The 12,054-nt window shown below is 44.8% G+C and overlaps 1 protein-coding gene across 1 annotated transcript in view; it reads left to right on the top strand.

Moving 5' to 3' along the window:
* The window catches only part of ADCYAP1R1 (ADCYAP receptor type I), a 185,440-nt gene that overhangs the window by 116,621 nt on the left and 56,765 nt on the right, over positions 1–12,054 (top strand). The window contains exons 4-8 of the mRNA XM_074986332.1: positions 5,271–5,300; positions 6,072–6,113; positions 6,994–7,103; positions 8,782–8,879; positions 11,040–11,172. Of these exons, the coding sequence (XP_074842433.1) occupies positions 5,271–5,300; positions 6,072–6,113; positions 6,994–7,103; positions 8,782–8,879; positions 11,040–11,172 (413 nt within the window). The remainder of the gene's footprint in view (positions 1–5,270; positions 5,301–6,071; positions 6,114–6,993; positions 7,104–8,781; positions 8,880–11,039; positions 11,173–12,054) is intronic.

Genomic DNA, 12,054 nt, shown 5'->3' on the forward strand with positions numbered 1-12,054 from the left:
TAGATGCCTCGAGAGATCCGCAACCTGCGCACCAGGCAGGCAAGTCACCATACAGTTCTCCCGGTCATCACAAACCCAACTATCTATATTTCTAATGATCGAATCCCCCACTACTAAAACCTGCGTCTTCCTAACAGCTGGCGCTCCCTTCCCTGGAGAAGTATCCTCGGCACGAGAGGATACCATAGCACCCTCTGGAAGGAGTGTCCCAAATATGGGATGGTTTCCCTCTGCTCCCATTGACTGCTCTCCTTCCCTGAGCCTTTCATCCTCCGTAACAGCATCAGGACTGTCAGATTGGAGGTGGGACAGCCCTACTATGTCCTGGAAAGTCTCATCAACAAACACCTCTGCCTTCCTTAGTTCCTCCAGTTCAGCCACCCTGACCTCCAAAGCATGCACTCGGTCTCTGAGGGCCAGGAGCTCCTTGCATTGAGCGCACACATACGCCACCCGCCCACAGGGTAGGTAGTCATACATACTGCACCCGACACAATAAACAGGATAGCCCCCACTCTGCTGCTGGGCTTCTGCCTCCATTTCCTACTCTAATTATATATGAGGGTTTAATGAAATGTTTCAGATAGAGGTTGTTATAAAGTATTTAAGTTTAAGGGCAATAGAAGTCACTGGCTCCCTCCATGCTCCCCCTCTAACTCCCCTCTCAAAACTCCCTCCTGTTAGCACTCACCCTGTTCGCAAGCACCCGGTCGCAAAGCTCCCTGGTCGCTTACTAGCGGGGTTTAAGTGCTCGGCCTCCCTGATAGCTCCTTCCTCTGCCTACAGCTCAGCCAATCAGCACACGGTGTTTCAATTAAAACCTAATCAAGACTCACAGCTTCCAACTGGCTGCCTGAGCACACGGCCTTTCAAACGGGGTGGGTCCTAATGCCTTCCTCATACCCTCGTACATTCCTCTGAGATTACCAAAGTCGGCACAGGTCGGGATGATGCTGCATAGCTGGAGCCAGTGGTTGTTGCCATAGCGCCTGGCTGTCTGCTGTACTGTTCTTCTGGCCTCTCTAAGTGCTTGCTGGGTACTCTGGCTCAGTGAGCGTTTGTACTCCAGGAGTGCAGCGTGCTTCTTTTCAATGACTGGAATAATCTCATCGGAGTTAGCTTCAAACCAGTTGTTCATGTTTCTAGCTCTTCTTCCAAACACCGACAAGGACGTGTTGTAAACTGTATCCTTCAGATGTTACCATTTGGATGTCACATCGGCACCCCCACGGCTGCTGCGCAGATTTTCCTGGAGGGTCTCTCTGAACTTTCCAGCTTTCTCCGAGTTCGCCATCTTTCTGGCGTCAATGTGGGGGCTTCCAGCAGGTTTAGAGCGGTACAGCTTCTTGGGTCTCAGCTTGAGCTTGGAGCAAACTAGCGAGTGATCTGTATCACAGTCAGCACTATGATAGCTGCGTGTCAGAAGAACGTTTTTGAGGTTATTATGCCTAGTGATGACCACATCTAGTTGATGCCAGTGCTTCGAGCATGGGTGTCTCCACGACACTCTGCTGTGGCTTCGTTTGGAAGAATGTGTTTGTGATGCACAGATTGTGGTACGTGCACAGTTCATGGAGACGCTGTCCATTGTCATTCATTTTTCCCACACCGAAGTGTCCTAAGCAGGAAGGCCGTGAGGCCCAATCAGCTCCAACTCTTACATTGAAGTCACCCAAGATGTACAGTTGTTCACGAGCAGGTATTTGCGCTACAGCAGCACTAAGCACGTCATAGAACTTGTCTTTTACTTCTGGTGTGGCGTACAGGGTTGGAGCATAAGCGCTGATCAGGTGGACAGGACCAGCGCAAGTTTGAAGCGTGATCCGAAGAAGTCTTTCTGATCTGCCCGTGACTAAATCAACCATTTGTAGAAGGGTTTTTCTGACAGCAAAGCCAACACCATGCTCTCTGGGTTCTTCTTGGGCTTTACCCTGCCAGAAAAAGGTGTAGTCCTTTTCCTTTAGAGATCCTGAATCTGCGAGTCGCGTCTCTTGCAGTGCAGCAATATCAACTCTGAGCCTCTTCAGTTCCTCGTTGATGACAGCAGTTCGGTGTCAACTTCTGGCACTGTCCCGGCAACTCCTGCAGCTGAGCTGGTACCAGACGTGGAGGTTATCCTCTCCTTTGGACTATATCAGTAAAGCCGAGAGGGGGACACTGGTGTCTGGGCAGCCCAGAGTCTCCATAATAAGTGCCCAGGCTCGCGCCCGGAGAGGTACTCCGGCATCGCTGAACAGCGTTGCATCAACACAGGAGGCAACAGATACCGGTTATAAGCTCTTGCTCGATTGGCATAGAGAACGAGCGCCAGGGGTTGCCTTCGACGGTGGGAGAGATCCTCGCATCTCACTGGACAGTCACCGCCTGCCTCAAGCTGGGCAGCCCCCAGCCAATGGGGTACTGTCCCGCCACAGTTCACCTGCCTCGCTGGATGCGTGACGCTTAAGGTTCCTGAACCTGACAAGTGACTGAAATTTGGGCACCAGGCAAACCAATAAGAAAATCAACAAGAAATGAGAAACATCAGCAATTTAAGCTTGCTTGCTGGAATGTGCAGACCATGCTGACTGGCTTGACTGAAGATCTTCAGGCCATCAGTGACACCCGCAAGACTGCTGCCTTTACCCCACACACACTTATAGGGTGTACCTCTCATGGTGCAGTCCAAGACCCAGAGTCCACAGATGCATCACCATGGCGGTGCTAGCTGTCCACTTGTCTGCAGCTTCCCGCCGACTGCTGGCTGTTTGCAGCTCCTCCTCTCGGCTGTCCACTGGTCAGACGGCCCATCTGCCCACTACTCCTCCTACTGGCCGCCCATACTGTCCATCCACTGCTCCTCCTAACGGCCAGCTGCACCATCCATCCACTGCATCTCCTACCAGCTGTCTACTGTGGGTTTGGCCCAAGGCAAAAGCCTGTGATTTCAGCTCTTAGGGGCCTCAACTACCACCCTGTGATTTCAGTTCTCAATATCTACTAAAGTAGAGTCTCATAAAAAATACAAATACTAGTATCCAGCTCTACCTTTTAACAAGCAGGGAGGGCTAGTGAAAACAGGCTTATAACCACACAGCCAAGGCCTAGGCAGGGCCATAGCACTCAGCTCACTAATTCAACCAGTACCCCCTTCCCTCCTGCTTTACACTGCTTTAGACCAGGGGAGCCCTGGGTCATCCTTGTCTTATTCAGTTATGATGACTGTCCTGTCCTCCACAATGACGTGGAGCATTGGTGAGACTTCACAATTCTTTTACTGAGTGTCAGCCTAAATTGTGATTTTAGAACAATGCATTCACAATAAACAAAATTTCATTGCTTCCTTGCTACCTATCAGCTTTGTTTTCATGGTATCACATATGCACACCTTTGCATTCTCATGCAAATGATCTCTGGGAGACACATTCCTCCCAGCCTTCAACAGCATTGCATTCCTGCTGCCATGTTCCTTACATATACATATTCAGTGCACTTTAAGAAATGTATGGAAGTATCAGAGGGTCCCACGAATCATAATAAAACTGATTAAAGGTTTAGAAAACATGCCCTATGAGGGAAGATGTAAAAAACAAACAAACAAAAACAAAAACTACACTTCTGTATGTTTAATCCTGAGAAAAGTAAGCCAGTTTGGGCAGTAGATATCACTACTTACTGCTTAACCCATGTACTCCTGGTGGAGCATAAGTCATCTACAGGTCTCCTGCACTTCACTCTTTCTCAAGACAAAACTTCTAGCTGACTCCAGGAGCAACCCACTTGTTGTCCTTCATTCTCAGGGTTACTGGCCTAGTGGCGGGGGGGTGGAAACAGTAGACATATCTTGGTTTTTATAAGATTTCTAACACAGTTCCATATCACATTTGCATACGCAACTTAAGGGAAATGTGGTCTAGATAAAATTGCTACTAGGCCCGTGCACAACTCGTTGAATGATTACACATCATCAAATGGTTTGAATGATTACGCAATGGTTTTGCATTCAAAGTGGGGAGGTGTATCTAGTGGAGTCAGCCCTGTGGCCAGTGCTAGACAATATTTTCATCAGTAACGTGTAAAGCAGACTGTAGAATAAGTTTATCAGTTTTACAGATGACACCACAATGGAAGGGATTGTGGGCACTTTCTGGCCTTTGATTAAAATTCAAAACAACCTCGACAAATTGAAGAATTGGTCTGCATCAGTTTTCCCTGTATGCTGAGCACTTGGGTTGGCACCTGAGAGAGATTCAGGTGCCACTTAGTTGATTAACAGATCACCCACGGTGCCCACATCCAGCAGCATGTGTTTCGACTAGTGGTGCACATCCATAAATGCACATAACAAAATTCAATCTGCACGTGGATGGAAAATATTGGCAGGAACATTGGTCTGAAGCCAATAAGGTTAAATTAAAAAAAAAAAAGACGAGTGAAAAGTATTTCACTTTGGAAAGAAAATTTAACTACACAAATGCAAAATGTGGTATACATGGATCACAAACTGAATATGGTCCAATAATATGCAGCTACTATAAATTAGCTAATGTATTCTGAGGTGCATTAATAGGAATGTGGTATGTAAGACCTGGGAGATAATTGCTCTGATCTACTTAATGTTGACGAGATTCAGCTGGAGGACTGAGTCCAGTTCTGGGTGCCACACTTTAGGAAAATGTGAAGAGAGGCCTGAGAAAAGCAACAAAATTTATAAAAGATTTAGAAAACCATCAATGAGGAAAGGTGAAAAGAACTGGGTCGGTATAAACTTGGGAAAAGAAGACAGAGGGGGACTTGATAGTTGTCTTTGAATATATTAAGAGCTGTTACAAAAGGTCAGTGATCCATGGTGCTCCTGTTCATGGAGGTAGGACAAGCAACAGTTACCGTAATCTGCAGCAAGGAAGGTTTGGCTTAGATAGTTAAAAATCTTTCTAACTATAAGGAGGTTGTGGAATCCACATCATGTGAAGGTTTTAAGAACAAGTTAGTCCTTTCAGAGATAACCTAGGTACATGTGGTCCTGCATCAGAGCAGAGGGCTGGAGTAGATGACCTCTCAAGTTTCCTTCCAGGCTGCTCTAGGATTCTGTATCCTTATATTCTACCCCTCCCACACACCCCCTCCACCCTTCCCATCATTCATACATTCATAGATATTGAGTCCAGAAGGTATGATTGTGATCAGAGAACTTTTCCTGATATTGCAATAACATTTGGTTATTATGAGAAACAAGCCAGGAAAGAAAATAAATGATTCTTCTGTGTTAATCAGATATTATTTCCTTCCAGGTTGGGATAACATGGGGCAAACTCACCCAGGTAGGAAAAAGTTTTCTTGACTTCCTGGTTTTTTTATATATGTTCTCCCAGAGCTCATCTCTTAAAATCACTCTGGATTAGGGTGAGCCTCAGATGAGAAAGTCAGATTGACACCTGCTATTTTGTTCTTAGTAAATGTTGGTGGTATTACAACAGCACTCCAGAAGGGAAATTCTGAACTATCAGATGTCTTTTAAAATCAGTTTAACCTAAATGTTAAGATATCTTACTCAAAATCATATGATTATTGCATAATACAGGACAGAATTAAGGCTGTCTGGGTGCCTTAACTGTGCATTTCCGTATCTTTGCTTCCTTGGATTTTCTTTCAATTGCATCTTAATATTTCATGTCTTTGATTTAGACTACTTGATTTTGGGCTATGATACAGGCATGTCGTGGAGTTTTATCCTAAACTGCCGATATATACTCTCAAGCTATGTCACAGGCCTGTCATGGGGTTTTATCCTAAATTGCTGATATATACTCTCAAGCTTAATTCCATTTTATTATAGATTTAAACGTGTGTGCATACATGTGCATGTGTAAATTTTAGCATAGGTATATCCAGCATTCAAGCCAGAGGGTGAACCCATATTTGCAATTCCATCTTTCCCAAATGCAAAACAAAACAGGCAGCTGATTTAGGACCCGACCCAAAGATGTTGGGAATCAGCAGGAGTCTTTCCACTCACTTTCCTAAACAGTGGATCAAACCCCTATTGTGAACACTATAAACAAGATATCCTCACTGTATTTCTGGTTTTGTAGGTGATTTTGACCTATTGGATAGCACAGACCAAACTCCCTTAGGTAAGGAAAAGATGCAAGGATGTTTTTTGTTTATTTAATTTTACTCTATTCTCAAGGACTAACCCAGCTTTCTCTCCTGCCGGCTAGAAATTATATTTCAAATCAATTCTAATTACAGTGCCACACTTAATAGTGTATTACTTTTTGCAGCATTAGGAAGATTTATACATCAGTTGAATGCTGCAGTCTAACAAGGATATAATTATAAATTATATTTACTACTGGAGCAATAATTATTGAATGGTGTTGATGAAATCCAACCCTGTGATTTAGTAGATATTTCTGCAGAGAAATGGGAACTGGTGTGCAACGGTACCTTCCTGAAATTCACAGAGTAGTGCAATGTTCACAAAAGAATGCACTCATTAAATACGTGTGTGCTGTTCCATTCATGGTCCTGCCATTGACATGATGGGCTGCTGCACAGAACTGTTCTAAAAATGAAAAGTACCGAGCAGTAGAAAATCCTATCGCAGAAACTGAAATTGTAATCCATTCTGGTTAAGGCTTCATCCAAAGAGAAGAAATGACAATGGCTCAATAAACAGAAATGAAAGTGTTCAGCAAAGAATTCAGTGCACCACCAAACCTTGGGTCTAACTTTTCAGTGCGGTCACAAGAGCTCCTGCTCTGACACATTAAAGTGTCTTAGGTAACTGGGGATGTGAATGAGCATGTTAGCCATTCTTCTAGGCTTCAGATTCCTCCTTTTCAACACTTTCACAACTGCAGTCTTTGGACTGTAGCTAAGGTGTAAGTTATAAAGTTGTCAAGCCAGGAATTCTGTGGTATGTTCCAGACAGTAAAGGATGACATGTCCTGTGGTTTGATATGGCAATGGCATTTCCCCTGCAATCTATTTTACACATGTTCTTTCCAGATTCAGGGATCATCAGCAGAAACTGTACAGAGGATGGCTGGTCTGAACCTTTTCCTCATTATTATGATGCCTGTGGGTTTGATGAAAATGAAACAGAGTCAGAAAACCAGGTAGGAACCTCTTTAAAAATTAGCAGCAGGTTAAGGAAAATGCACATTTGTTAACTCTAGGGATGAGGGATGATCTAGGTGGAAGTAACTGTTGTTCATATCCATACATCTAAGTTTAAAAAAGGCTGAGCTTTTCTTGTATTCTAGCATTACACGACATATTTCCATAATACAGGTTGAACCTCTCTAATCTGGAACTCTCTTCTCTGGAAAACTCCATAATCCAGCATGTTTTTAGTTAGCTGGATGGCCACTTATCATGGGTGGGACCAAGTTTCCTGAAGTCCCATAAAATTTATTTACAGCCACCAGTCCTGGCTCTCAGCATTCTGTGCAGTTAGTTAGCTGTAACTTATTCTTAAATATCTTCTAAGAGCCCAGTAAGAAGTGAACATGTTGATAATGTGGTGCTATCCTAGAGCACAGGGCTGGAGATGACCTTTCAAGGTCCCTTCCAGGCTTTTTTAGGATTCTGTATCCTTACATTCTTCCTGTCATCCTGCCCCTGTCATTCATACAACTGACCTCCCATCATCTGGGAAATTCTTTCATCCAGCACTGGTCAGGTCCTGAGGTTGCTGGACAAGAGAGGTTAAACCTGTATTAATACACACCACTTCTGTGGCATATAGCTCTTAGAAACATCAATTAATTTATCCTTACAGTTGAAAATGAGTCTGCCGTTAGGTAAGCTGCTGTGCTTTTGAACAACGCTGGAAATAGTCACTGTAATCACTAAGGTTTAGTTTTTGTCCCACCACTGTTAGTCAGTTTAGTAACACACTATGCCACAGAGGTGTGCCTGTGCTAACCCTGGTCATTAGGGCTACGTCTACACGTGCACACTACATCGAAATAGCTTATTTCGATGAATAGCGTCTACACGTCCTCCAGGGCTGGCAACGTCGACGTTCATCGTCGACATTGGGCAACACCACATCGAAATAGGCGTTGCGAGGGTACGTCTACACGCCAAAGTAGCACACATCAAAATAAGGGTGCCAGGAACAGCTGCAGAGAGGGTCACAGGGTGGACTCAACAGCAAGCCACTCCCTTAAAGGGCCCCTCCCAGACACACTTGCACTAAACAGCACAAGATCCGCAGAGCCGACAACTAGTTGCAGACCCTGTGCATGCAGCATGGATCCCCAGCTGCAGCAGCAGCAGCCAGAAGCCCTGGGCTAAGGGCTTCTGCACATGGTGACCATAGAGCCCCGCGGGGGCTGGAGAGAGAGCATCTCTCAACCCCTCAGCTGATGGCTGCCATGGAGGACCCCGCTATTTCGATGTTGCAGGACACGGATCGTCTACACGTTCCCTACTTCGACGTTGAACGTCGAAGTAGGGCGCTATACCCATCCCCTCATGGGGTTAGCAACTTCGACGTCTCGCCACCTAACGTTGAAGTTAACTTCGAAATAGTGCCCAACATGTGTAGCCATGATGGGTGCTATTTCGAAGTTGGCGCTGCTACTTCGAAGTAGCTTGCACGTGTAGACGTGGCTTAGATGTGGCAAGGGAGAAGTTAATGAAGACACCACGTATGAGCCCAGTCCAGTTCATATGTCTCATGCAAGCCAGGCCATTAAGGTTTAGGCTGACTGGAATTACTCCCCTGAGTGAGGTGAGCGAGAGCTGGCTCTATCTGACAGTACCATGTGCTGTTTGTTTCTCAAGGATTACTACTACCTCTCTGTGAAGGCTCTGTACACAGTCGGGTACAGCACTTCCCTTGTGTCCCTCACCACAGCAATGGTTATCCTGTGTCGTTTCAGGTGAGTCACCAGAAATGATTTGTCACTTATCTCTGAAGGAGGGACAAAGGCTCAGGGCCCAGGGGACTGAAAAAACCCCAAAAAAAAATCAAGTCACTGACTTCAGCAGTTACAAAAATAGTATGCCAGCAGTCCCATAAAATCAGGGGTCACTGAGCCTTGGTATTGTTCACATCTTAGTGCACATGGGATTGGAATTTCCAAAGCACTCAGCATTATATACTTATCTGGACCCTATTGCCATACCATCTGAGCATGACATGATCTTTTAACATGGGGAAATAGGACAGTGCTATCATACCCATTTTACAGACTGGGAAAAGAGGCACAGAGAGACTTAATAACTTACCTTAGCTCACCATCCTTTCTCTCCCAAGTCTCTGATTAATGAAATCTTGAGGTCCATGGCAGAATGGCCCACCTCCATTCCTAGTAAAGTGAATGGGACTATATTTCTAGGCTGCGTCTACACTAGAGAGTTTTGTCGACAATACTGTTGACAGAGAGGGCTTCGGGTTGCCGGGCAGCCCTGTTTGCAGAGCTGCCATTCCGCTTTCTGGCATCACAGGCCAGTGCAGTCTGGCAGTTCGCTGTCGACAGAGAAAGTTGTATGTAGATGCAATCTGTCGAGATTTCCCTGTTGACAGTAACTCCTATCAGAATAAGGGGATTTTGAAGTTCCCGGAATCCTTTCAAAAAGGACTCCCATCTGGATGAGCTGAGCAGTAGAGAAAAATGGCAATTTTGAAGAGCCGCAGCCGCTGGCATGCTAATGAGCCACTGAATATGCATTTCAGTGCCTCATTATTAATCTTCGAAATGGCCATTTGTGTGGCCATTTCAAAGATTTGGGCTAGTGTAGACACGGCCATAGAATAGGAAATGACTGTCTAAAAAGGAGTACTGCGGAAAATTTTTGAGGTCATAGTGGACCATCAGCTAAATATGAGTCAACGGTGTGATGCTGTTGCAAAAAAAAGCAAAAAAGATTCTGGGATGCATTAACAGGAGTGTTGTGAGCAAGACATGAGAAGTCATTCTTCTCTCAACTCAGCACTCATTAGGCATCAATTAGAGTATTATGTCCAGTTCTGGGTACCACATTTCAAGAAAGGTGTGAAGAAATTGGAGAAGGTCCAGAGAATATCAACAAGAATGATTAAAGATCATGGAGAACATGAGCTATGAGGGAAGACAGAAAGAACTAGGCTTGTTTAGTTTAGAAAAGAGAACACTTAGAGGGGACGATAGTGGTTTTCAAGTACCTTAAAGAGGGTTACAAGGAGGAGGGAGAAGAAATGTTCTCCTTTGCCTCTGAGGATAGGACAAGGAGCTTAAACTGTGGCAAGGGAGGTTCAGATTAGACATTAGAAAAAACTCCCTAACAGTCAGGCTGGTTAAACACTGGAATAAGTTACCTAGGGAGGGTATGGAATCTCCATCACTGGACATTTTTAAGAGCAGGTTAGATAGACATCTGTCAGGGATGGTAGAGATATTGCTTGGTCCTGCCAAGAGGGCAGGGAATTGGATTCAATGACCTCTCAAGGTCCCTTCCTGTTCTAATGTTCTATGATTACCACAGACTTCATTGAGAGCAGTTTTAGGCTGAGCACTTCTGAGAGTGCTGTCCATGAAGTCTTCATGTGAAGTTCTATAGGAACCAGTTCTCATACATATGCACTCTCTGTCCAGGAAAATTAACCACACACATTGTCAAGGGTCTGATGAATATCAACTCTTAAAACAAGTTTCCTCTCTGTCTAAAACCTAAACCTCCAATGCAGCAATCCAATTTATTGGCTCTGATTCAATAAGCAATGTCAGCATTAAAGCAAATGCATTTAAAAATCTTCCTCAGACAGTGCAGAATTAGCCAGTAGAGTTCATTGTCACACAATATCATCAAGACCACAAGGCCAATAAGATATATATATATATATATATATAGATATATATAGATATATATAAATGCTCTTATCCCAGTCCTTGAGCAAGCCCATAGGAAGCACAGAATACTGTTTATTGAGGTGCTGGATTGGCTGGGGTCACAAATGTTCAAACTCTGTGTATTCAGACATGAATCACCAGTCTTGATTTATTCTTAAGAGAGACATCAGTCATCATCTCTCCCTCCCTCTTCCCATCTCCTCTTTCTAGGAAGCTTCACTGCACGAGGAACTTTATTCACATGAACCTGTTTGTTTCGTTTATTCTACGAGCAATATCAGTCTTCATCAAAGATGGGATTTTGTACGCAGAACAGGACAGCAACCACTGTTTTGTATCCACGGTGAGTAGAATGAAAGCAGAAGCCCACTGCTTTTCTAGAAGTGGATGATGACTAACTATTTGTATTACAGTGGCTTCTGGGGGCCCCCACATGAGATCTGAGCTCCATTGTGCTTGACTTGTACAAAGGCGTAGGGAGAATCCAAACCCATACCATGATCAGCCTACAACAGACCCACCTACAGCCATGTTGGGCCACAAAGTAGAAATACCTGACATTCTCCCATCCCCTCCCTCCACCAGGGCCACAACCCTCCCTGCTGGCCCCAAGGAACACTAAGCAAACCCTCCCACATCCTCTCTGCTAGAAGAGCGTTGAGCCAACCCATCCTCATTCCCCACCTGTTTGGATGAACCCCACAGGAAGTTGCACCATGCCTTCTCTCCCTTCCCCGACCCAATCTCCTTGCTTTGGGGAAATCTGTAGCAGCACCTCTTGAATCAAAGATTTTTTTGATACAACCTATCCATGTTCTGGGGTGGGATTACTGAATCCCAGAACCTGCACAGGGCCTATCAACAGCATCTTTGGATCAAGAACAACTTTGTCTAGAGGAGACAATGGTATTATCTCAGCAGCCAGCCCCTGGGTCTGTTAGGTTACCCAAACCTCTGGGCAATCACTCCCTGACATCCATCAGCAGCCTATTCAGCTTAGGTCAGTTTGAACAAATGGTTTTGGTTGATTTCTTTTTAGCTAGATTAAACATTTTGTTGTGACCATTTCACTGTGAAAAAAAAAACGTTTTGAATCGTTGACTCAAATGGGTTCATCTCCATTAGTCCCCTCCTTCAAAGGGGGCATGTAAACGAGCCCGAGCAGTGAATATCAATGAGGGTCTGCACTTCATATGCAGCACTTCATTAGCATAATTCCTGCTGC

Source organism: Carettochelys insculpta, chromosome 2 (assembly GCF_033958435.1).
Source record: "Carettochelys insculpta isolate YL-2023 chromosome 2, ASM3395843v1, whole genome shotgun sequence".
NCBI classification, from domain to species: Eukaryota; Metazoa; Chordata; order Testudines; family Carettochelyidae; genus Carettochelys; species Carettochelys insculpta.